This window comes from Neoarius graeffei, chromosome 20 (genome assembly GCF_027579695.1).
Source record: "Neoarius graeffei isolate fNeoGra1 chromosome 20, fNeoGra1.pri, whole genome shotgun sequence".
Classification (NCBI taxonomy): domain Eukaryota; kingdom Metazoa; phylum Chordata; class Actinopteri; order Siluriformes; family Ariidae; genus Neoarius; species Neoarius graeffei.
Window position 1 is genome coordinate 48,499,082 of NC_083588.1, and position 27,050 is coordinate 48,526,131.

A 27,050-nucleotide genomic window follows, 5' to 3' on the forward strand; every position below is an offset into this window, starting at 1 on the left:
ATATCTTATCCAATTATATTTTATGCAGGTTTGATATATGTTAACGCAGTGTATTTGTCTGTCAGTTTAAGTATTTTTTCGCACACAGCTTCCTGTATCGGTTCTAAATAAAATCGTGTGGGGGAAAAAAAAAAAAGTTTGCGTGAAATTAATACGGACCTCTATTTCTGTGGGAAAAAAAAAATATTTAGCAAGGCATTAGCTTGATTTCTACATCATATTTTGGTTAATTTAGGTTTTCCTTGGTGTCTGTTTAGAGCTTGGTCGGCTCAGGCGTCGCCATTATGGCTCCAACAGCGCCTGAAAACTGTCGAGTCATTTTGTGACTAAATCAACCTTTTTATATGAAAAAACCCCAAAATAAAAACCACACAGTGTGGGTTTAAATGTCGACTGGTGTTTCAAAAAAGGTCGAGTCGGTTTTTTTTTTCAACAGTTTAGTCAAACAAAGAGGTCGTGGAATAATAGCTTGCGACTCAGAAACCCCGTCCATGGCGGAAGCGGAGCTCCGCGCGCCCCGTTAGCACTGAGGCGGATTCGAGTCTGTGCATGTTGTAGTCGTCATGTCTCCTCACTGGCCTCCGTTCCCGCCTCGACCGAGAGCGAAAGAAAGCGGATCCATTCCGTGATCAGCTGGTCGCCTCCAGCTGCCCCGTCCTTCCTCCTTCCGTCGTAACGTTACCTCCCAGCATCCGCTCCACAAACACGCCATTCCGCGGCAAGAAACCACCGGTAGGGGAAACGTTCGATGCAAAATGTCCGCGAACTTGCAGTCTTCCAAGAAGTCTTAGAGCTGGGACTCAAAATGGAAGATTAGACGGATTTGGCTGCGTGTGTGTGTGTTTCGTACCGAGTGCGGAGTTATTTGAGATTTGAAGCCGTCACAGGCACTGGGCTCTGTCTCCCGATGCAGCGTAAACGGTTAGGGGCGGCGTAATGAACAACTATTATGTGTTGGGCTGGGTTTTAATTCTACTCCATGGAGTAAGCACTCATTCCTTTAGGGTTTCTATAATGGTTTCCGTAAATGCGCCATCTGCTTCAAATCAAACGCATTAATATTACAGTCAGTCCAAGTATAATTAAGTGAACCCCTCCTTCCACACCCCCACACCATGTCAGTTAATTTTATCTTTTATATAATTTTTTTTTTTTAATTTGAACTATCATTTAACTAATTAGAATTAGATTTGCATTTCCTCAAGGTTGCAATGATGGCCGGATATAAAGAGAGAGATTGAAACTGAAGGGCTACAAAGTTCAGACACAAAGAAGTCAGAGATTGATGATTTTAAGATTAGAATGGAAGAGAGAAAGAAATAGATGGGTCACTTAAAGTGCATATCACGGGTAAATTCAGGAGCAAGATCAATGTAATTCTCTTATTTTATGTTAAAGTGCATATTCTGGACTTTTTTGTTTATATATATGAAAGTATGTCCCTTTACACACTCATCCAGAAGGGTAATTTTGCACAAGGCCATCTGTCTACAGCAGAAAAACCAAAACAAAACGCGTCTGGAAAAATCCCAAGGGAGTCTGGAGCCAGATTCGTGACGTCACCTGCGGAAGCGCCAGCAGGCTGCGAGAGCTTTGCACGGTTTCAGTGCACAGCCTGTGTAGACCAAGCGCTCCCATTTCTCTCTCATTGTCCGGTCTTTTGGGAAACGAAGAGTACTAATCCCATCATGATTGGTGTTGCTACACCCTCCTATGATACATCTGTTAACCAGGGCTGTGTTGAAAAAATCGATTTTCCGATTCTGAATCGATTTGCATATTATTTCCTGAAGATCGATTCGTACATCCAAAGATCGATTTTTTTTTTTTAATTACATTTTTCCCGGTGAACTTTAACCCCACTCGTCGTGTCATTGAATTCGCGCAGGCGGTCTGGATGCAAACGGCGCGCCTTTTGGCGGATGCCGCCTTTTTCATGGCTGAATCGTGCAGATCCGATTTTTTTTGTGGGGGGCGTTGGAGTGTCCTAAGAAAACAGTAAATCAGAAAGCTGCGCATGTTTGTGCAGCTTTCTGATTTACTGTTTTCTTCTCATACTTGCCATGTTTCATGGACTGTAACGGCATTTGCTTATTTAGTAATTTTAATACAGAATTTACTTTGATGAAATTATAATGACACTCCAATGCCCCCCCAAAAAAAATCGGATCTGCACGATTCAGCCGTGAAAAAGGCGGCATCCGCCAAAAGGCGCGCCGTTTGCATCCCAACCGCAGGCGATATCATTACTGCAAAAAGAAGCTGCCTTACTCCTGGGCATGTAAATGAGCTCCTTTTTCTGCAGAAGAATCTTTTTGTACCCAAGTGATGGCAGTTGATGGACAGTTTACCCAGTCTGTCTCAGGTTTAAGGTCCAGTCAGAATTTATTTTTGTGTGCACTTTAACAGGAAACAGCGTTTTTATTTACAGTCTGAAGTTGAAATTTAAGGTTTATTATTTATTTAAGTTTAAAATTTAAGGTAAGTTTAACTGTCCTGTTTACACGTTCGCACTTTAAAGGCGAGTGAATGTTTTATACTTTTTATATTTTGAAGATTTTACACAAAACTGAGAGACACTTATGTTTCCTAAGGTGCTGTATCTTTGGTTCTTATTTACAAACGGTATAATGACCGTTAGGTTACTTTGAAGCCAGTAACCAGCAATCTGTTTGCATTTACACTGGCTAAGAATCTCTCTTTTTCACATTATAAAATAAAAATGTATTTGTGTGCAACAGCAACAACTTTTGGGTGAATTCTTAATCTTAATAATGCACCAGGTTAGTGTCCCATTTGGACACTATTGTTGCCAGTATAGAGACCTCTGGCATCCTCTGTTTGCTGTCTTGATTCGCCTTTCTGTGAGGGGGTTTGATCATTATCATTTTCACCAGTCTTACAGCCATCATTAACTACCAATACTTGATTAATTTGCTGTTGAATGTCAATATAATACAAGTATTAATATGTTGCTTAACTACACAGTCAAAAATGGTTCTAATAACACTAACCCGAATCGATATTGGATCGAATCGAATCGAGATCAGATCGCATCAAATCGTATAGTCGTGATAATCGATTCTGAAGCTTCAGAATCGAATCGATTCTTGAAATTTAAATCGATACCCAGCCCTACTGTTAACCATTTTAATAATTGTGATAACGTTGAAGAAATTTGCAGAAAACCACCAGGTCGTTTTCTCATAAACAAACCAGCACTGACGTAGGATTCAGAGGGAGGCGTCCCGCACGCGACGTCACGAAAATCAACGTTTCCCGGGAAATCCAAATGCCAAGTTTTCTCAGAGGCGGACCAATTCGCCTCAAATGGCTTGATTTCAACTGAATTTTTCTGGTATTGTGCAAAGTAAAAAAAAAAAAAACTGCAGATATAAAATTGCACAAATGGGGATGGCGAAAACTAAAAAACCGACCACCGAGCCTCATTAGCCAGTTAAAGTCGGTTAACCTATGAGTTTAAAATTCTAGAATTGGAATTATTACAGGGATGTAAACGGCGCGCCTTTTGGCGGATGGCGCCCTCTCCACGGCTGAATCGCGCAGATCCGACCTTCCTTTCCTAAGGGGGGGCGTTGGAGCGTCCGACCACAACTTCATCAAAGCAAATTCTGCATATAAGCAAATGCCGCCACAGTCCACGAAACACAGGAAGTACAAGCACGAGAAGAAAACAGCAAATCAGAAAGCCGCGCATGCCCGCGCCGAAGCCACGCAAAATTTAATGTGCGCAGCTTCCGCGCAAACGCGCGCAGCCCCCCGAGCCACTGCCCTCCTCCCACATCCCCCACGCCTCATGGACTGCAACGGCACCCGCCTATTTAGTAATTTTAATACAGAATTCACCTTGAAATTACCTTGACACTCCAACGCGCCCCCCCCCCCCCCCCCCCCAAAAAAAAAACGGATCTGCGCGATTCAAAAAAAAAAAAAAAAGTCGGCATCTGCGCCTTTAGTTTGTGTGGAGAGATATGATCTGCAATAACATGCATTGTTGGCTACAGACCGAAACATACTTTCAGAATGCACTGGCCAAGGCAGGACTAAACTCCATGTGCCTTCTAATAATAATTAAAAAAAACAAAATAGTAATTTGTAAGCTAAAAAGCCTGTGTCTACACTTTCGCAGAGTGGCAGCGGGAGGGCGGGACATGACTGAATGGGTGTTTCTGATTTGTCAGTTGTCTTTAACTGGGGCGGGACATGACTGAATGGGTGTTTCTGATTCGTCAGCTGTCGTCCTTACACCGCATGGCACGCCCCAAGCGTTTACAACATGGAATTCCAAGTCCTCCGCTCCAAAATCGGCAGCTTCAAAACGTTTTTTTTTTTTTTTTTTAACCGACAACCAAAAAAAAATTAACCGGTTGACGTTGATTCGGTCAAACAGTCATCGGTTAACATCCCTAGTTCAGGGAGAGTGAGAACGACTTCCAAATGTCTGATTTCAGGACTCTTGACTTTTTAACGGTAAATGTACCTCTTTTTAAAGCAGCACTTACTTCTGAAGCACTGTGAGGTTCACTAGAGGAGCTCTGCTCTTCTGCCATGATCGGAGATCTCAAACACGGAAGAGCGGAAAGGAATCGGAAACGTACGCGAGATTAGACCACATCCGCAAATTTAGGCATCTTAAAATGTTTTTATTAATGCCAAATAAAATATCCAGCACAAATTATATATCATAGACATAAATTAACAATTTATACATTTTATTTTAAACATGCTTTTAGTTAGCGGGACTGCAGCTTATCACCTCTCCCGCCCGCTCTCGCATTGTGCACTCCCGCCCGCGCCCGCAATGAGCTTTCAAAATTTGTCCCGCACCGCACTGCTTTGCGTCGGGTTCCGCGGGACTCCCGTGGGAGTGCAGGGCTCTAGTCCAGCATATGCACTTCAAAGGGCACATCTTTGGTATATTTAGGAGCAAGATCAATGTAATTCTCCTATTTTATATTAAACTTTGGTCAAATATGTCACATTTTTTGCATTTTGTGCAATTTTTTTTACCTTGCACAATACCAGAAAAATTCAGTTGAAATCAAGCCATTTGAGGCGAATTGGTCCGCCTCTGAATAAACTCGCCATTTGGATTTCCCGGCAAACGTTGATTTTCATGATGTCACGTGCGGGACGCCGCCTTCTGAATCCTACGTCAGCACTGGTTTGTTTATGAGAAAACGACCTGATGGTTTTCTACAAATTTCTTCAACATTATCACGTAATTATTAAAATGGTTAACAGATGTATCATAGGAGGGTGTAGCAACACCAATCTTGATGGGATTAGTACTCTTCGTTTTCCAAAAGACCGGACAATGAGAGAGAAATGGGAGCGCTTTGTGCGAGGCACCTAGAAAAACTGGCAACAGACTACAGCATCATATGCGGGGCTCGTTTCATAAAGCCTGACGATTTTGAGAACTATTTGCAGTGGGAAATGGGCTTCAAGAAGCAACTTGATCTGAAAAACGACGCAGTTCCATCTGTTAGAATGCCCAAAGCAACACCGTCTCCATTTGTGTCCGCGTCACCAAAGGAGCCAGCCGTGTTCGTCTCTCCTGACAGAAGGCGAAGTGCCGCATCCACTGAGGCCCTCGAAGCCGAGGACCAAGCAGAGCCGAGAAAAAGACCAAGAAAATTGGCAATTCACAGGTTGACTGTTGCCAGGGTAAGAAATAAGAGAGACTATACTCTAAATTGGGTGTTCCTGTGTTTGTCTCTCAGCCTGCTGGCGGATCCGCACGTGACGTCACGAATCTGGATCAGTCTGGCTCCAGACTCCCTTGGGATTTTTCCAGATGCATTTTATTTTTTTCTGCTGTAGACAGATGGCCTTGTGCAAAATTACCCTTCTGGATGAGTGTGTAAAGGGACATACTTTCATATTAAAAAAACACTAAATTGGTCCAGGATATGCCCTTTAAGCCCAGCGCACCCCTTCCTGATTTCATTGGGGCTTCGTGTGTCGGGCGATCAGTTACGAGTATACGGGCCCGATTTGATCGGTTCAAACTTCCCCGCACACGTTTGCGAAACATCGTACATGTTCAGCCCGAATAGATGGTCACGTATTCAAGATATCACGTGATAGTACAAAAAAAAAAAAAAAAATATATATATATATATATATATACACACACACACACATGTACGGACTTGTATATTGAGGAAACAAAACAACCGCTTCACAGGCGCATGGCTCAACACAGGAGCGCCAGTTCCTCAGGCCAGGACTCTGCTGTCTATCTTCATCTTAACAAAGGACACTCATTTCAGGATTGCAACGTACGCATTTTAGCCAGAGAGGATCGTTGGTATGAGCAAGGAGTTAAAGAAGCCATTTTTGTCAACCTGGAACTGCCTTCACTGAACAGAGGTGGTGGTCTAAGACACCATTTGTCAGCTACCTACAATGCAGTCCTTGGCACCCTTCCCAGACAACTGAATGCACACCAAAACCCAGCTGTTTTCAGTCAGTACGTTTACATGCACATCCAAATCGAGCTACTGTCGGTAATCAAGCTAAGGGTCCCAGCAGGGGTGCCAGAGAAATCCAATCCTACGTGCACACAAGGAAATCGAGCTATTGTGTGAGGTACATTGTGCACCCGAGCCACAGGTGGCGCTACACGCCCCATCGTGTTGGTACACTTCCAGTTGTCGTCATGAAGAGCTATTCAAGAGTATAAACAAAGTTATCAGTTCCGTGTTCACAAGAAGAACGACGACGAGGACCGCAACATCGAGATGTATATATTTCAACTCAACTCTATCTCCTCATTGCTCCAGAAGTGCACGTTTCTACTACTGTTGTCATGCCGACCGAGGCTGTTGTGTTTCCCGCTTGTGGTCTCGTCACTCGTCACTTCCGGAAGGGGCAGTGCTGAAGTAAGTAGCTCGATAGGGTTTACATGCACTAAGTAGCTCAGCTACAATCGCATAATCTAGGTCGCGTAGCTCGATTACGAGAAATCCAGTTCGGTTCGATTTCAGCCGAGTTAAGGTGTTTCCATGGCATTTAGAACTTCGATTTCAGTCGAGCTACGGCAGAAATTCGATTTTCTCTATATGCATGTAAACGCAGTGAGTGACTCACAGGAGGACGGAGAGAAACAGCAACCCACTGATCACCCCAATGACACTCTAGGCCGTTCACACCCAGCCCCCAGTGACTCACACACCAACAGGATGACTCAACGTCACCTTAGGATTGCTTTTCATCCATGAGAGGATAAATACCTGATACTCCCTATTGGTCAGACAGAACTGAAGAAGCCTTTCGGAGGAGAGGTGAAACGTCTTCAAGAATCTTCAAGCAAGTCCAGTTGCTCTCTTTTACCAACCACAGATTACTATGACCTGGATGACTGAGAATCTTCACATACATACATACAAATGTATGTATGTATGTGAAGATTCTCAGTCATCCAGGTCATAGTATTAAATTTTGAATATTAGAATCAAAAACACGTGAAATACATGGGAAATTCATATGTGATCGCATGTGGAATACATGGTATCAGATTTTGTAACATGTTACCATGTAGAGCACATGTGTAAAACATTCCCACATGTGATTCACATAAAATTGGGCCAAAACCACATGTTTCCCATGTGCAAATAACATGCTTCCCATGTGCAAAACACATTTTCCACATATTTCACATGTGAGAAATCACATGTGAAGTTCATGTGGTTTTTCTGTAAGGGTAATAATCCCAACTAGACAAATCAATAATAAGCATTTATTCTAATTTGTTCAGTCATTCTTAAAATTCAACTTGTTCTGGGATTCCAGACAAGCGATTTCTGTACTACTGACAATGCTATAATACTTTTACCAGGCGTTTTCAAAGCTGACACGATTACAGCCATAGCCTCGTTCCTCTTTTCCTGCTTGCTGTAATCAGGTGAACTAATGTCATAAACAGGTGGACGCTTCCCAAAGTGAGACAAGTTGTGCTTCCCGGTCTGCAGTCCACGTCAAGTCAAGTTTGTTTGTATAGTGCTTTTAACAATAGACATTGTCCCAAAGCAGCTTTACAGAATCTGAATGACCTAAGTCATATCCCTAATCTATCCCCAATGAGCAAGCCCGTGGCAAGGAAAAACTCCCCCAGACGACACGAGGAAGAAACCTCGAGAGGAACCGGAACCAATCCTCACCTGGACAACAACAGACAACATGACTATAACATTAACAGTTTTAACATGAAGTCAGTTTCGTTGATGTTATAACTCTTCATTAAAGGAAACTTGAGTGCAAAACTGTTCATGACAACCGCAGTCCCAAAGTTAGCAAGCTAACTGTAGTCCTCACCCACAAAAGCATTACTGTAAGTGTCCAGAGTGTCTTCCAAGTGTGACTTTCAACTGTCCATATGGGGCTGTCCTCCACAGGAGCGATGTGATGAGACTCCAACCAGACACAGGGCATCAGGATGGATAAGGCAGGTCTGAGGAGCAGAAGAGGTCAGCATCCCGATCCCAGGATTGACATGTAACTCAGAGGGGTCAATCCTGTGTGATCAATCCTGGCACTCCAATTGGCTGTTTAAAATTATCGTAACCGATGAGATCGTAGTAACAACGCACACACTACCAATTGTGTTGCGTCTGAAAATATCAAGACCAGTTTGATCTGAACCGAGAACCGATGAAATCGGCTACGAGGTGCCCACGCACACACTTGCGCAAAATCGTAAGCGAATCAGGAAGGTGTGCGGTGGGCTTTAGCCATCTAGCATAGAGAGATGCATGAGAGAGCTGTATAGAGACTGCAGCAGTGACCGCTGACTTGGCAATTGAATGATGGATGGATGGATGGATAGTGAGAGGCAGAGTAGAGACTGCAGCGGTGATTGTGGAGTTATTAAAATGTTAGTCACGAAGATTCCCATCATTCATTTTGCTCGTTTTTTTTTTTTTGTACTAGTTTTTCGTAGTACAAGCAAGCACAACTTTATTCATCACACACTTGTGAAATTCCTCTCTGCATTTAACCCATCTGAAGCAGTGAACACACACATGAGCAATGAGCGCGCACACACACACACACACACACACACCCAGAGCAGTGGGCAACCATGCTAACGGCGCCCAAGGAGCAGTTAGGAGTTAAGGCCAATTTATGCTGACAACCCAGTCCTCGCAGAGGGCGTCTGCGTAGCCCTCCCCCTTCGCAGACGCTCTGCGCGCACCTCCCAAAAATTGTGACCACTGCAGAAGCCTCGCAGACAAGAGGGCTCTGATTGGTCCACTCTACATCCGCTGTACACGCACTTCCGCTTCCCTACTTTCCTGGTTTGGTTTGTTTTCACGACCGGCATTTTTAAAAACACGAGCGAAGATGGAGCAGCACGAAGAGCGGTTGATCGAGGAAGTGAGGAAGTACGTACATCTATACGACTCCAGTTCTAGTCATTATAAGTTACCGGAGGATAAACACTCCACTAACCACACCCACCAACTACTCCTAGCGATTTCGCGACTTCGCGCCCCCTTGCGTTGTGGCAGTGAATAACATTGCGCACGCCTATTACTCCCTGCTCAACGATAAATTACAACTGTCTGCGAAAAGCTATCTGCAAAAGCCTTGTCGCAAGAGCATGCAGATGCCCTTAGGCGCCTCACTCAAGGGCACCTCGGCCCAAGGCCATCCCATATTAACCTAACCGCATGTCTTTGGACATGCGGTTAGGTTACTATGCGTTGAAAAATTAAAATGTGTGGAATTGATAGGACCTATGCAACAAAGATTGAATGAAGTTTCTACATTGTGGTTCTTCTGGAATTATTCCTAGAAAATTGGTTTGAATAATTAAAGGTAGACTGCCTTTCAGATTTTTCAAGTGTGAGGTCATAAAAATAATTTTTCTCAACACCCAATTATTTTTGTTTAGTGGACTGAAAGCTAGGCGGCACGGTGGTGTAGTGGTTAGCACGGTCTCCTCACAGCAAGAAGGTCCTGGGTTCGAGTCCAGCGGCTGGCGAGGGCCTTTCTGTGTGGAGTTTGCATGTTTTCCCCGTGTCTGCATGGGTGTGCTCCGGTTTCCCCCACAGTCCAAAGACTTGCAGGTTAGGTGGGGTTTACATTAGACCAGGGCTTTTCAAAGTGTGGGGTGCGCCCCCCCTGGGGGGCGCCAGAGTTCTTCAGGGGGGGGCGCAACGTGAGGAGCCTTTACCAGAGACAAAATGGATCGATTTTTAGTACCTAAAGCTACATTGAGTGAGGAGACAGAGTTTGGGCCAAGCAAAAAAAACCAAAGCCTCCAGGATGTTGCGATTTGCAACTTCAGCGCAAATTCAACCAATCCCTGTGAATTCAGGGCGGTGTTACAATTATATCCAATCACCGCAACTTTCCCGCAAATTTGACCAATCGTTGGCGTCGTCTTGAGGTGACGTCGACAAACTACCTTCCACCTTACTTCCGTGTATACGTTCAAGAGAAGCAGCATGCGCGCAGTGTTGCCAGATTGGTTTTAAGTGCATTTTGGCGGGTTTTGAACATATTTTGGGCTGGAAAACGTCAGCAGTATCTGGCAACATTGCATGATGTGCGAGTCAGTGTTTATGTAGGCTTAAATTCTGTTACTGAAAGTGTGTGATGTTTACAGTGAAGCACTGTGTGCACTTTTTTTTTTTTTTACTTAATACAAGAAATTAATGGCTGCCAACATTTTTGCCAAAATGGTATTTTATTTTCCAGTGTTTAGGCAGCTTCAGCATCATACTGTGAGATTCTGTTCAAATTGTTTTTTTTTTCCCTTCTATGAAGCCTGAGCCATTTATTTTATTAGTTTATGATTATTTAATTTAGTATTCAGGAGAGACTGCCTGCACACAGTACTAGTATTAATAGTTTTTTTCTTACATGAAAACTGAGGCATTTATATTATATTTTAAGGTAACTTCATGTTGTGCTGTGAGGTTCTCTGCACTTTAACCTTTGAACCAACAGGTGCATTTGGATCAGTAAAGCCTATTTTTCTGCATTTTTGTAGTACTGGTAATCTTTTATATTGGTAAAGTTGTTTATAGGACCATTTCTCAGTGTCTGTTTTTTAATCAATAGTTTTTCAGTAATAACTTATCACTCAATTTTAATCACAAAAAGAGAAAATCGCAACAATTTCTCGCAACTTTCACTTCCTCCCGCAATGTAATCGCAACAAAAACCTAAAAAACACGCAACCTTCATCGCAATTTTTTTGGAAAAACCCCCCGCAACATCAGACATTTTAGCCCACAACAATCACAAAGGCCCGCAGAATCCTGGGGGACTGGAAAAAGGAGGAAGTATGACCACGATTATTTAAAGTTTGGATTTTCATGGACTGGATCTGAAGATGCTCCACTGCCACAGTGTGTTGTCTGCCAAGAGGTGCTCGCTAACGATGCTATGAGATGTTTAAAATGTGTAAAACAAGATGTTTTAAAAAGCACAGATGTTTAAAATGTGAAAAAGAAAAAAAGAAAAATGTGTACAACAACCATTTTTTTAAAAATATGAATGGAACATTAAGTATAGCAGCAACAACGAAAATTGGGGGGGCGCGGGGTCGCTGTTGTTTATTTGCTCTCCGAGGGGGGGCTGACTCTCCCACACTTTGAAAACCCCTGCATTAGACCGTGTCAGCGGATCATCAGATTAACGTTTTTAAGGCAGCTGGGCCATAGAAGGTTCACGCTGCATGCTGCACGCTACACGCGTGTAAAGAAAAGTGGACAAACGTAGCATGACTTGCTCTGGGCCATAGAACGGCGTTCACGTTGCACACTTCACGCGTGAAGCGTGAAATGAACATGCACACTTTTTTCTAGGCGTGAAGATGGAAATTCCAGTCAATGCATGCGGTCACCGCCGCGCCAGCCAATCAGAACGGGTCTAGGGAGATAACTCTATGCTTTCAGGCGAAAACTTCAGAAAAAATATAATTGAATGGTATAATTGAAAAATAGTTCTTCATCGGGATTGTCAAGCAGATTATAGAATGTTCGGTGAAATTCACCACGGGTTTCTCTCAGAAGGAAGTGTTCTCGGCTCCAAATTCTGTTCCTTTTTCTCTTCCTCTGTCTCAGTAAAAGCAGAATGAGGCGATCGTCGTCATCCGAAGAGTCCGTATTGTTGGTTACTCGGTCAAAGTAGAACAGACGCAACACGTGAACATCCAAGCATGAAGTTTAATGGCCCAGGGTCCGGTTCTTCACGTGAACGTGCAGCGTGAACCTTCTATGGCCCAGCTGCCTAAAACGATTAGCGTGCACACAGCAACACCAATACACGATTCGTGTGCACACAGCTGCGCTCCAAATCACTCCGCCCTGAACAGCGAGTGCCCTCTGGAGGGTGCGCACTCCGGCCCTGCGCAGCTCACAGCGCACGAGCAGTGATTCGGGACTGAGCCGCTGTGTGTGTGTGATCCCAGCGCATATCACTTACCACTTGCAAGTGGAAGGATGGCAAGCCTAAAGACAATCATAACTACACAATGGGCAGTATTTGCAGTATTTTCATACTTTTATACTCTAATGAAAGGTGATGCAAGGCGGAAGTCCGCGCCGTTTTTCAGCAGTCGCGTCACATAACCAACGCCAGCGAATCAGGAAGGTGATTCCTGATTCCGATTCGGCATATCGGTGATTCAACGCCACCGATAACATGCATTTTTGCAGCCATTTCGTTCCTAACGCGACTGTCACTGCACGTCCTTTCCTGCACTCGCCTCTCTGAGTTCAAGAACACGGTCCCGCCCACCACAACATCTGATTTGTTTGGCACAAGAGATATAGCCAATCGACACGCGCAGCTAAACACTCTGAACCGTTTCAAGGCGCCCGTATCAAGGTAAGGGCACGCTGCTTTTCCCGCAATAAGTCACAAACACACAAGTTGCAAAAGCACAACATCATTATATATGTTTACATTCTTCATCTACTACTCGTTAAAATTGTCCATTTGCATCTGTGTAGCCAGGCAAACTTAGCTTACGGAAGGAAGCACTTGAATTAGCCTACAACCAACTAGTCTCGCTGAAACAGCATAACGTAGGCTGCAGTCGTTTTTAAATCCCCGTCTGGAAACGTTGTGAATGTGTCAGTAGTTCTACTCGAACAGTAGAATGACAGCCGTACAGAGAGGCGGTCAAGGGGAGACCAAATAAACCGTAGTGTTTGTGTTGTGTAGGCTAGCGCAAGCCTACTGGCTATTTGTTATGGTGATGAGTAAACTTCATGACGTGACTCGTGCTCAGAAAGCGCACTGCACTTGTATGTTAGGTAACTTTTTATAAAGCGCTGTTTGAACATTTAAACACGCCAGGTGTGACTAGTATTTATAATTCTTGCGCAAGTGATTCTCCTCGCTAGCGCTTCTGATTCGGAAAGCGATACACTCTTAAAGGAGCAGCCGCTCCTAATAGGGAGTGATAGCCGACTTTACTGTATGTTTGATTTTACTTTTTAAAAAAATGCTGCAGGCAGCTCCCTACACTTGGTTTGTTATTTAAAAACTACTTGAAGTTGGTAAGTCTTACTTAGTTCTTAGGGTAAAAGAATCCAGAGTGTATTTTCATTTATTTTCCACTGAAAATGGTGAGCTGTAATATAGTAGGGAGTGATTTATTTTTTTATTGGTGAATATTTATTTTATTCTAACTAATGTTTGACTTTATTGTACAAATGCTGCTGGCATCTCCCTGCACAAAATTTCATGTTCAATTTTACAATTAAACATGCATTTCATGGATATGAAGGTCTGTGTCAGTGTGTGCCATGTTTAATTTCATGTGAATTATAATGTTTACATTTATCGGTTGCACATATCGGTTATCGGCATCCCAATTCCATAATAATCGGTATCGGCCCTGAAAAAAACATATCGGTCGATCCCTAATTCTCAATGTTTACACAGCACCGGACCAGACACGATCTGGATTGAATACGTGGACCCTGGCGGATTCCCGTTTCCCGGCGTTAGGCGTTTTAATGTAAACGGACAGTGCATCCGCGAAGAAAACGAGACAGATACGGTCTAATGTAAACTTGGCCTTAGGCTAATTGCTGGCTCTAAATTGACCGTAGGTGTGAATGTGCGTTTGTGTGACTGGTTGTTTATCTCCGTGTCAGCCCTGTGATGACCTGGCGACTTGTCCAGGGTGTACCCCGCCTCTCGCCCATAGTCAGCTGGGATAGACTCCAGCTTGTCTGCGACCCTGTAGAACAGGATAAGCGGCTACAGGTAATGGATAGATGGACCGAAAGTTACTGAATAAGAATTGCAGACTTCCAATTTTATTAGTAAAAAAAAAAATAGAACGGTTAATGTGGCCCTAAATTCTCCGCTATTTATTTATTTATTTATTTATTTACCTGCTTCACCATGACCCAGTTCAATATACTACATCATGCATGACGTGGTGGGGTTTCTCTGTTTGCACAAGGCATTGTGGGATACAAATTTGAAACAGGAGAGAAAAATGGAGGGTGTGAGTGTGCGAATGAACCGTGAAAGACAGACTACAGTAACGGAAAGTGAGAAGAAAAGATATGTTGCGAAAGAAAGGAAACACAGGACCAAACTAATAAATATCGGCGGTCAGCGAGCACCTCGGTGTGATCAGCTGTTCGTTTAGCGACAAGATGTCACTGTCAGTGCACGGTCAAAAGTAAGCCTGTGCATGCGCACACACGGACTTCCTCTGTCTGCTTGGCTGCACGAAGCATGTGATTTCGTGCACGTTATTTGCTCAGGAATCCCCTCAAATTAAATAACTTCCCAACCACATAGTAGCCTGATATTTTGCAAGATATTACAGAAATAAACTTGCATCACAATGACTAAATTTCAGAAGGAACTAAACTTCACTGATTTTATGAAATCGAAATGCCTTCTTTTTTTTTTTAAAGGGAATAAGAAGCGTAGGAAGAAGAATATAATGCTTTGCATTGCAAGCACATAATGCATTTTGTAGACAATCATTTAAAAAAAAATAGACTTACAGTTGAGAATCTAAGGGTCGTACTCAAGGGTCCAACTGTGTTTAAATAGCAACCTTCTGTTTACTCGTGCAGAGGTGACCTTACCACTGTTACCTGTGCAGATATTCTTTCTGGTGAAATCTGTGAGTGCTTTCCCATATATGCAGTATTTAGTTAGTTTAATTTGAACTCTAGTGCTTTCCCGCTCAGTCTGGTTCGTTTGGACAGAGGAGAGCATTGCCGGTGCAGATGAAAACGCATAGTTGGAGCCTGACTGTGTGGTCTCAAACCGGTTCTGGTTTCAAGAACCTTTTAGTACCATTCACTGAGAAATGGATTTAACCCTGAACTGGCTCAATTTGAATGACTTGAACCAAGCACTTTTTGTATTTTAGGTTGTGAACGATACTTTTGGTAGCTGTGAGCTGCTAAACTGAGTCATACTCCCAAACTTTGCCAAAGGACAGAATTGTAACGCTGCAGAAATGTTATGTTATGGCTGTTTACTTTGATTAGTATAAAGAAAATAAATGGCAGGATTGAAACTAGTTATTTGCATAATTATCAAATTCTTTGGATATGTTTGAGTGACTTTTAAGATATTTAAATAAAGGGCATGTAGATGTTTGTTTACCAAATTTCATACCAGTGAATGAAAGTGTTTTGTTTTTCCAAATGCGTTTCAGTCCAAATTTGCATAATTTCTTTTTTTTTTCTGCAAAATGTACTTTTCTTTTTCATCACTCATGTTTGTGTGTCTCCAGAGGTGAAATTTGAGAATGAATGGAGGCATGGATTCCACCAGCAAAGAGTCAGGTGAGAGATCATTTTCAGTTTACAGGTTTTTAGTTTTACTTCATAGAATGCATACTTGCCAACTTTTCAAAATTCTCATGGGGGAGAAAAGTGCATGAAAGACATTTTCAATTGGACGAGGGTATGATGCGCGGTTGAAACGATTAAAAACCGTGGATCCCAATTAATTGCAAACCATTTGAAATGTATACAATTAAAGAGTTTTTGAATTGTTGATATTGTTCGATCAATTACTATAGGTTATGGGATTCATGTATCAGGCATGAGAGAGCTCAGAGTGAAAAATCTGAAATAATTCTCATCTCATTATCTCTAGCCGCTTTATCCTGTTCTACAGGGTCGCAGGCAAGCTGGAGCCTATCCCAGCTGACTACGGGCGAAAGGCGGGGTACACCCTGGACAAGCCGCCAGGTCATCACAAGGCTGACATGAAATAATACTCTTGTCTTGAATTTTATTATAATAACAATGAAAGGGAAGTCTGCTTAAATCAGATTTTGAGCTGAAAAATCTCCTGCCTGAATATTGTATCCATACAGAGACCCACAGAAAATAACACAAGTGATGCTTTAGAACAGGGCTTTTCAAAGTGTGGGGTGCGCCCCCCCTGGGGGGCGCCAGAGTTCTTCAGGGGGGGCGCAATGTGAGAGACAAAATGGATCGGTTTTTAGTACCTAAAGATACAGTAAGTGAGGAGACAAAGTCTGGGCCAAGCAAAAAAACAGAGCCTCCAGGATGTTGTGATTTGCAACTTCAACGCAAATTCAACCAATCCCCGCGAATTCAGGGCGGTGTTGCAATTATATCCAATCACCGCAACTTTCCCGCAAATTTGACCAATCGTTGGCGTCGTCTTGAGGTGACTTCGACAAACTACCTTCCGCCTTACTTCCATGTGTTCAAGAGCAGCATGCGCGTCGTGTTGCCAGATTGGACGATTTCAAGTGCATTTTGGCGGGTTTTGTACAACAACCATTTTTTTAAAAATACGAATGGAACATTAAGTATAGCAACAACAAAAATTGTAAGGGGGGGCGCTGTTGTTTATTTGCTCTCCGACGGGGGGGGGGCTGACTCTCCCACACTTTGAAAACCCCTGCTTTAGAAGAATCTTTTATAATTTCTTAAAATAGTCACAGTGAATGAAAGCATTATTGGATTGCATCAAATGTTTTTTCCTTCTGTAAGCTCGTAAAAATACAGAGAACTATATCTCATATATAAAAATTAAAGAAAATTTTAATAAGATTTAACCAAAATAGTAACAACTCAATTAAATAAATACTGCACTGTCTTAGTACTACTAAAATGCATCTCTGTCACTAAACACTTTCCAACAGAATTTTTAAAAAGCGCTAGAAATCCTATCGGAATGCATCAAAGAAATTTGCTCATTTGCAAACTTTGAAAGTTTTCAAACAAAATGTAAAAATGGCACTATAAATACCATACTATCAAAATACACTCCACAAAGAAATTCACTCGAATGCAAAATTTTAGTACGACCAAAATGCTCACTAGCAATCTTTCACTTCAAACCTCAAAACTCTATCAAAATCAGTCACTTTCCCGATAATTCACTTGTAAACTTTCACATAAAACTTTTTCAAACACAAATTCAAAATAGCACTAAGACACGACCACACTATTCAAATACACTCGCCAAACACATTCTCCGTCATGCAAAATTTCACTAAACACTTTAGAAGTTGTACAGTTTGTTTCTGAAATGGTATGGAAGACTAGTTTACTTTCACACTCCATTATATTGTATTCCATTATATTCTGATTTAAGGTATCTTTAGGCCAGCATTTTTCAACCTTTTTTCAGTCACAGCACCCTTCAGAAGTATGCAAATTCTCAAGGCACCCCCATATAAAATATACGCAGTCATGCTGACCCCGGCAGTGACGTTGTGACATGGGAAAGGGGGCCGTGAGACAAATTTTGATGATGCATGAGGCGGTGGTGATCTGCGTTAGTGTAACTATAGTTTTTTGGAATTTTAATTCATTTTATTTATTTCAGTGTTGGAATATATAATTTTTTGACGGCACCCCTAATGAAGCCAGACGGCACCCTGGTTGAGAGAGGCTGCTTTAGGCCACACCAATTTAATTAGTTGGTTCTCTGACTTTTTCAGGAAAAATATGAAGCAAGCGCACGGAATAAAAATTAAAATAAAATTAAAAAAAAATGCTCTGATGGTAAAATTAGCGGTGGAAATAGAGGGCTTTCATAATGGAGAAACAAAACAGACAATACATTTATTGTTACACATATGGCTCTTTTAATAGCTTATCTTATTTCCACCCGTATGCATTAAGGGCGAGCTCTGGCTGCACGTCTTTTATCAGGCAAACCAGTAAACAGGCTAAATAAACGATTGAATTACAGTCAATTGAACATCTACAATGCACAGAAAAAAAAGATTTGACCAGGAGTAGGCTACTTCTGATGGTTAAATACTTCAAATGATTTTTTTTGTTTGCCCCTCACATCAATCAATGAAATATATAAATCAAACCCACCTCCACAGAGTTGTAGTCCAAGTTGGCACATCGCAGGGTAACAAGCTCACGGCATCTTGAGTACAACTGTGCGAAGTTTTCCCCCTCTTGAATTTCTACACACCTGTCAAAGATTTTACGCTTCTGTTCACTGAATATCCTAACAATCATAAACGCAGGCTTTGCAGGATTCCCCTCCACAGGCATGTTTCTTCCACAAGTCTTTAGATAAAGTGAAAGGGGCGATTTGATTGGTTTTCGACATCACGTGACCTCAACCTGCAGTCGATTTCGATTTTTTTTTTCACTTTGCATTTTCTTCAAGCGGCGATTCCGAGAACCGACTAATCGAATTGGTGTGGCCTTAAGGCCAATTTATGCTGACAACCCAGTCCTCGCAGATAGCGTCTGCGTAGCCCCCCCACCTTCGCAGACGCTCTGCACACACCTCCCAAAAATTGTGACCACCGCAGAAGCCTCGCAGACAGCGTCGCAGACAGGAGGGCTCTGATTGGTCCACTCTACATCCGCTGTACACGCACTTCCGCTTCCCTGCTTTCCCGGTTTGTTTTGTTTTCACGACCGCCATTTTTAAAAACACGAGGGAAGATGGAGCAGCACGAAGAGCGGTTGATCGAGGAAGTGAGGAAGTACGGACATCTATATGACTCCAGTTCTAGTCATTATAAGTAACCGGAGGATAAACACTCCACTAACCACACCCACCAACTACTCCTAGCGATTTCACGACTTCGCGCCCCCTTGCGTTGTGGCGGTGAATAATATCGCGCACGCCTATTACTCCCCGCTCAATGGTAAATTACAACTGTCTGCGAAAAGCTATCTGCGAAAGCTTTGTCGCAAGAGCATGCAGAGGCTCCTTAAAATGTGTAACTGGTTGGTCAAACATTTTCTTATCCATGGAAATTCATTCTCCCATGCAACCTGGTATTTGCATTCATATTTTTGCCGTGTGGTATTTTGGTTTAGTGGCCATGATGAATGACTGCTTGTAAAAAATGTTGGACAGCCTGGGTGAATCCTACGTTACGGAAGTGACTGTCATTCTGTTCGTTGATTGGTTAAAAATCAGTTGACGTCAGCAGTGTTCCTCATACGATTCTGATTGGACATAACCGGGAGTATTTTTAACTTGGCGGTAGGGATTTCCCAAAACCGGGAGATTATCCAGTTTTTAACAAATACGATCGGGAGACGGAGGCTAAAAAAGGGGGCCTCCCGCCGAAATCGGGAGGGTTGGCAAGTATGAGAATGCAGTTGGTTTTCGAGTTCACATGTGCAAATAGTAAATTCCCACCTAATTCCAACCTTAAATCTCCACAGCTGCAGTTTGGGCCCAGGATGATTTACTGAAACTTCTGGATGCCATGAAAGTGAATCTTCCCGAGAAAGACCTGACCAAGTACAAGACGACTGAAGCTCATCTGGACTGGGGGAAGGTTGCTTTTAACACGTACTCAGCAGAGATGTGCAAACAGAAATGGCTTGAAGTCTCCAGAGAGGTGAGGATCATGACTGAGTGACTTGTACCGGATAAATGGAGTAAAGATATGAATAATAGTTTTTCCTCAGCAGGTGATAGCGTAATCCAACTTTAGTGAACAGAAAGAGATGAGGTGAAATTTTTTTGTAATTTGTTCAAGTTGTGTATGCCCAGCAAAGAAGTGATAATCCTAATAGCCTAATCATATCTGATGATGATTAACATCCCAAGTGCTTAAGGCTACATCCACACGACAACGGCAACGAGATTTTTTTTTTAAATATCGCGTCCACATGGGCAACGGATCAGTAAAATATCAGGTTCATATGGCAACACAACGCTTGCTGAAAATGATGCAATACACATGCCACACCTCTACGTGCGCTGTAAGACGGTCCCATCAGAGACACCAGAACAATAGAAGAAGTAGACACATGCGCATAAACCCCTTGTGTAGCATTAGCCACATAGTTTTGATTATTAATCAGTAGCGTAAAACAAAAGACGTGGAAAGAGGAATGAACGGGGGTAGATGGAAGCCAGTACGCCAACATTCTGATATCCTCCAGAATTCTTTAATGGTCCGGAATAAACTGAATGCTACACGTTGATGGATTACTTTGTTCTTCTACGCCCTTTTTGAGGAATGTATTGTCGGACTTAAACCAACATCTGAAGAGGTGAGCTCGCTCCTTTTTTTTTTTTTTCCCCTATTTTTGCTGGGGGGATTCTTTTTGGAAAGCGCACGGGCGGCGCGCAGTTTGGTACTGCTTCCGCAGTGTTTGGACTAAAGACTCTGCCCTAAGGGCTTTTCTCTCTCTCTCTCTCTCTCTCTCTGTCTGTCTGTCTGTCTCTCTCTCTCTCTCTCTCTCTCTCTCTCTCTCTCTCTCTCTCTCTCTTTGCACCCTTGCACAATAAATATTCACAGTGAAAATATTTTGTAAGCGCGTTTCACGAACCAAGTTATAGGATTTGTTGACAACTCGCATCGAGTTCGTTACACTTCTACCCGGCGTGAAGCACTGACAATCATGTGGTTGTGATGTCATCGTAAACAAATCCGTTCTACTCATCCAGACGACTTCGCAACGGCGCCGTTGCCAGATTTTTCCACTCTGGAACCCGTTCTCAAAAGATTTCGTTTTGGGGCACCCAAAACGCCGGTGCCGTGTGGAGGCCAGGCCGAAACGATAAACAATTTTATCAGATTCACCTGAATCCGTTGCCGTGTGGACAGGGCCTAAGTATTGAGTTGTATTTCGGTCAGTAGTTACAACTGAGTCGTTGCTTCCTTTTCAGATTCGTAAATTCCGAACACTGACGGAGTTAATTGTCGATGCCCAAGACTACATCAAGAATCCCTACAAAGGCAAAAAACTGAAGGTAATTAGAAGTTTCCTGTCTTGTACAGAATTCTTCACTGGTTGAGCAACATTATATACTCTGCTTCAACAGAGTACGTGGGTATTTTTAATGCCATATATAATCGTTTTAACACTTTATGTACGTTTAACGACTCCATTTTTTTTTCTTCAGTTTTTTTACACTGGACACTTGGTTGTTAAACAGCTCCTTTTTACAGTGATGACTTTTACATTCACGTTTCTATCTACTTTGTAGTGCATGTTACTTTTAACATTTATGAAAAATGAAGCATTCTTTGTTTTGTCCTTTCAACAGAAACACCCAGACTTCCCCAAGAAGCCACTGACCCCATACTTTCGCTTCTTTATGGAAAAGAGAGCAAAGTATGCTAAACTTCACCCGGAGATGAGCAATCTGGACCTGACAAAGATCCTTTCCAAAAAGTACAAGGAGCTGCCTGAACGTAAAAAGGTGCAAGGACACGATAATGTGTACTGATGCGTGGTGGAGGTTTCTTAGGCATCTGTTTCTAGAATGCAATTAATAATAGTAATAGTTTGTGAGAGTACGTCTTCTTTTTGACACTGCCTGAATTGCAAAGTTGAATGTTGCTTATTTTCTCTCTGTAGGAGAAATACGTTAATGATTTTCTCAAAGAAAAGGAAGCTTTTGAGCTTAACATGTTAAAGTTCAAGTAAGTACAAGTGTCTCATCTGTAAAATAAATAATGAAACTTTTTTTTTTTTAGTGATGTGCATGATTTTTTTTTTTTTTTTAAAACACCATCCTGTGTTTGGGTCGTGTTCTTCAGTTTTTATTATTTAGGCGCTGTTTACACATACCTGGGTATTTTTAAAAACGCATATTTTCTAAACTCCGTTTTCCAAAATAACTTCTTGCACACAGCTGCGTTTTTTAAAAAAATTACGTTTATATTATTCCGCATAAATACGCTGTCAAGAGCAGTCTACCCTCGTCAGCCAGGTAATAGTGTGCAGGCAACTTTTTTGACGACATCGACAGAAGCGCGCATGTGAGTACACTCACCCTGTATGTACGGACGTACCAACTCTGCGAGTGACAGGAGTGAGGATCGCGACGTTCTGAAATTTTCCTGCCATTCCTCCGGGACGACAACGCCATTCTCGAAATTCTCCCACCAGATAGCAGTCCGTCTAGTCTGGTTAACACCAGACCATATCACAAGTGAAATATGGTCTGGAATCCACCTACTGAATTTCTCGTAGGGGAGGTGTGGTTTACGATTGTCAACGGCCGTTTATTGGACGTTGCGAATGTCTATCATTTGGCGTATACGTAGCCCATGGCCAATCATGGCAGTTGTACCTGGTGACGTAGTTAGAGTGACGAAGAGGCGAAGAAAGACTGTAACGCCAAACGCTGTTCTTTTTTTTAACACAAACTTTCGCTCTAAACTATTCAGAACAGTGTCTAAAGCTTGATCGAAAGTTTGGTTCGTATCGCTCGCCGCCATGTTAAATGTGATCCCTAAACAGTCCCAAATAAACTACAAGCTTCCGTTTGTCGAGTAGTACGCGTCACTGTTTTCCCACCCCTCCCCACTCTCTGATTGGCTCCCTAACTCAGGCGAGCCTTTAGACCATAGTTTCCATGCTGTCTTTTCAGATCGGAACGATTGCGCAAAGCAGCATGGGATTTCCCAGGCTACAGTCCGTCCAGGTCGAACCCAAAATCGCCGACGCTGGTGGTGGTACGGTCGGGCTCTTTTGGTCACTAGAAGCTCCGCAATTGCTGCCCTCCGAGCCCTAATGCGTCTCTGCTGGTCAATGAGCTTTATTCTCAAAAGCAAACAGGCGAATATAGCGCTTAACAGAAATGCTGCTACTCTGAGTGTTTCCATGCTTGTCATATGTACAACGGTCGCTCTTTTGTGGCGCGAAGATTGCCTAAAACTCCGTTTTGGTCTCTTTACACACAAACGCAAAACGGAGTTTTCAAAAAATCTCCACTTTTGCCGGGGTTTTTAGAAAGAATCGTTTTCAGAGGAAAACAACTCCGTTTGTGTATAAACGAAAGGCACAAACGAAGGCAAAGGTCTGCGTTTTTAAAAATACCCGGGTATGTGTAAACGGCGCCTTAATGTTTTAAAAGGGGTGAAACTGTTTATGTATGTATTTAGGGAGCAGCATCCAGACCTGCTGGAGAATACAGGCAAGAAAGCGTCCAATGTACCAGAGAAACCTATGACTCCACAACAATTGTGGTACAACCATGAGAAAAGAGCTTACCTCAAAATTCACCCTGAGGTATTTTCCTTTGACTCACTCCTCCACACCACATGAGCAGTTCTGTTTCTAAACCCAATGAGCCTCAAAGTAAAGGGTCCGTATTAACGTGCGTTTAATGTCCAGGCCACCACCAAAGACATTAAAGACAGTCTGGGGAAGAAGTGGACACAGCTTCCAGATAAAAAGAGACTGAAGTGGATCACCAAATCTCTGGAGCAACATAAACAGTATGAGGTGCGAGCAGATTGATTGATTGATTGATTGATTGATTATCTCCTTACTAAATTACGTAGAACTTAAATAATCAACAGAAACGACACTTCAGCTAAGGTTTTGACAGATTCTGGGTTGTAACCTGCAAACCTTGACAATTGTATAGGAGATTATGCGGGAGTTCATTCAGCAACACCCACAGCTGAACCTGACCGAAGATGATATTGTCAAGACCACTTTGACCAAAGCAGAAAGACAGCTGAAGGACAGGTCTGATGGGCGACCAGGGAAACCGCCATCGTAAGTATACAGAATGGCGTTAATAATCGAGAATGAATGATCATAATCTGCAGCCCATGACCGACAATAACCTGGATTGGGAGATTGTAACATTGCAGTATTATTGTGGCTGCATTGATAGTTGTGAAGGTTACGTTCATTTATCTTTGTTGAAGGTAGACCCTGTTACTTCGATAACCTGTTTTGGGAATCTTCCATGATCTCTCGTGCTGTCTCTCTAGGAATGGTTACTCAATGTTCTGTGCTGAGCTTATGTCTGGCATGAAAGATGTTCCAAGCACCGAGCGCATGGTCATGTGCAGCCAGCGCTGGAAACTGCTCAAACAGGGCGAGAAAGACGCGTATCAGAAACGCTGTGAGCAGGTCAGAGAACAACTCGCAGAATACATGCACAATAAGAATACATTAGACTGTACATGAACCTCGGTGCAAAAAAAAAAAAGTACCAATAACATGCAAATACCATCGTGTACCAAATTATCGGGATCTAAATTCTGATTCGCATAGAAATGCGAGTTGAGCTTTTGCATGCTTGTCATCTTTCGTGACCTTTTCCCTTTTATTTCAGAAAAAGAAAGAATATGAAGTTGAGATGAACCGATTCCTGTGTGTAAGTGCATGTATAATAATATAGCAGCAAATTTATTAAAAAAAATTGTAAAATGTGCATTTTTAATGTTCATTCTGTTCTGCAGAGCATTTCAGAGGAAGAACAGCAGAGAATTTTGGCAGAGCAGAAGATGGTCGGATTTAAAAAGACTACTGGTGGCGCTAGCCCTGGTCCCAAAAAGAGCTCTAAAGCAAAGGTCAGTGTACTAGGGATCGACCGATATGTTTTTTTTTTTTCAGGGCCGATACCGATTATTATGGAATTGGGATGCCGATAACCGATATGTGCAACCGATAAATGTAAACATTATAATTCACATGAAATTAAACATAGCACACACTGACACAGACCTTCATATCCATGAAATGTATGTTTAATTGTAAAATTGAACATGAAAAATTGTGCAGGGAGATGCCAGCAGCATTTGTACAATAAAGTCAAACATTAGTTAGAATAAAATAATAATAAAATAAATATTCACCAATAAAAAAAATAAATCACTCCCGACTATATTACAGCTCACCATTTTCAGTGGAAAATAAATGAAAATACACTCTGGATTCTTTTACACTAAGAACTAAGTAAGACTTGCCAACTTCAAGTAGTTTTTAAATAACAAATCAAGTGTAGGGAGCTGCCTGCAGCATTTTTTAAAAAGTAAAATCAAACATAAAGTAGGCTATCACTCCCTATTATGTAACAACTTAACAAGTAACCATCTACATTCTAATGCTTTTAATGCCCAAGCCTAATATTCCCAATTTAGGAGGATTATATTGTAGTGAAGGAAGCATTACATGTAGTTTCAGCGAGACTAGTTGGTTGTAGGCTAATTCAAGTGCTTCCTTCCGTAAGCTAAGTTTGCCTGGCTACACAGATGCAAATGGACAATTTTAACGAGTAGTAGATGAAGAATGTAAACATATAATGATGTGCTTTTGCAACTTGTGTGTTTTGTGACTTATTGCGGCAAAAGCAGCGTGTCCTTACCTTGAAGTGGGATCTGCTTCTGCCCGAGTGCCCATATGGCCGCCTTGAAACAGTTCACAGCGTTTAGCTACACGTGTTGATTGGCTGTATCCCTTGTGCCGCTTCTGCCCGAGTGCCCATACGGCCGCCTTGAAACAGTTCACAGCGTTTAGCTACACGTGTCGATTGGCTATATCTCTTGTGCCAAACAAATCAGATGTTGTGGTGGGCGGGACCGTGTTCTTGAACTCAGAGAGGCGAGTGCAGGATAGGACGTGCAGTGACAGTCGCGTTAGGAACGAAATGGCTGCAAAAAGGCATGTTATCGGCATATCGGTGGAAATTATGGCCGATACCGATAACCCTAAAAATGCAGAATATCGGCCAGGCCGATTATCGGTTGACCCCTACAGTGTACTTCCCATTATTTTCTGTCCGTTCATCCATATACAGTAGGGTGCATCAGTTGCCCCCTAAAAATGAAAAGTTCCTCCGATCATGATGCATTTTTGTGTTTATGTTCCTTTTGGTAAGAAAACACACTGGGTGAAATATTTTTGACAAAAATCAAAAGTTTAATGGTGGCACCAGGAGCTCAAAGTTATGGAAAAAGCTGCTATTTTATGACTTTTATGACAAAATTTCGATCACTTTTCATGAAACATTATGGTACCTTATAGAGTATACCAAATATCTTAGATGCACATTTTTAGTACATATTCTAAATATATTATCAAGCACAGTTTGAGTTTTAGCTGTTCATTGAATCATTGTTCAACTACTTTTAAACAATACAAATGTATTATGAATCACATTAATGCTTCTCAATCCCTTGCAAAGGTTCTTAACATGATCTCTGAGTCACAAGAAACCAATAAATGGAGTCCAACATTGTGATTCAAACCTTATGCGAAAACACATAAAATAAGCGTTTTTTTGGCAAAAAATAAACCTCATGCAGACCTGTTTACTCCTACGATTTGTCCGTAGTTCCTACGATTTTTCAAAACAAAATACGGACTACGAATTCTTGTCCAAAAACTACGATTTATGGCCGAAATGTTGCCAAATGTTTCATCAGGCTTTCGTCTAAACGGGGGAACAGGGGCGCTGCGCCCTCTTACTCTTGGCGTGCGCCCCCTTACCAACTCCGTGAAAACATCCCAGCAACACTACGTGACAATGTGTCTGATCATCAAATACGTTATAATTGCTCCAAAAATATTCCAATCATAGTAGATACACCGCCAGACGGTGCAAAAACAATCCGAATTGGCGTTTTCCAGACTGAGGCGCCATGTTGTTTAGTTGTTTACTTGTCGCGGCTGCTCTCGCGAGATTTGACATGGGTTACATACAAGGTCAGCTGACTTGTAGAGCGAGATTTCTCGAGACTGAATGACCTTTCACCCACCGGCGCGGGAGCTTTTGACAGAAGTAGTTGGCGAGTTGTTTTTGTTGACACTTGGGCATTTAAAGATGTCATC

The 27,050-nt window shown here is 42.3% G+C and overlaps 1 protein-coding gene across 4 annotated transcripts in view; it reads left to right on the forward strand.

Annotated features, from left to right (window-relative positions):
• The window catches only part of ubtf (upstream binding transcription factor), a 39,343-nt gene that overhangs the window by 1,276 nt on the left and 11,017 nt on the right, over positions 1 to 27,050 (forward strand). For all 4 annotated transcript variants that reach the window (XM_060901866.1, XM_060901863.1, XM_060901864.1 and 1 more), the window contains exons 2-12: positions 15,770 to 15,821; positions 19,677 to 19,855; positions 21,136 to 21,219; positions 21,517 to 21,672; positions 21,831 to 21,895; positions 23,363 to 23,489; positions 23,595 to 23,705; positions 23,851 to 23,984; positions 24,206 to 24,347; positions 24,553 to 24,594; positions 24,680 to 24,790. In XM_060901866.1, coding sequence (XP_060757849.1) covers positions 15,785 to 15,821; positions 19,677 to 19,855; positions 21,136 to 21,219; positions 21,517 to 21,672; positions 21,831 to 21,895; positions 23,363 to 23,489; positions 23,595 to 23,705; positions 23,851 to 23,984; positions 24,206 to 24,347; positions 24,553 to 24,594; positions 24,680 to 24,790 — 1,188 coding nt within the window. In that variant the 5' untranslated portion in view covers positions 15,770 to 15,784. The remainder of the gene's footprint in view (positions 1 to 15,769; positions 15,822 to 19,676; positions 19,856 to 21,135; positions 21,220 to 21,516; positions 21,673 to 21,830; positions 21,896 to 23,362; positions 23,490 to 23,594; positions 23,706 to 23,850; positions 23,985 to 24,205; positions 24,348 to 24,552; positions 24,595 to 24,679; positions 24,791 to 27,050) is intronic.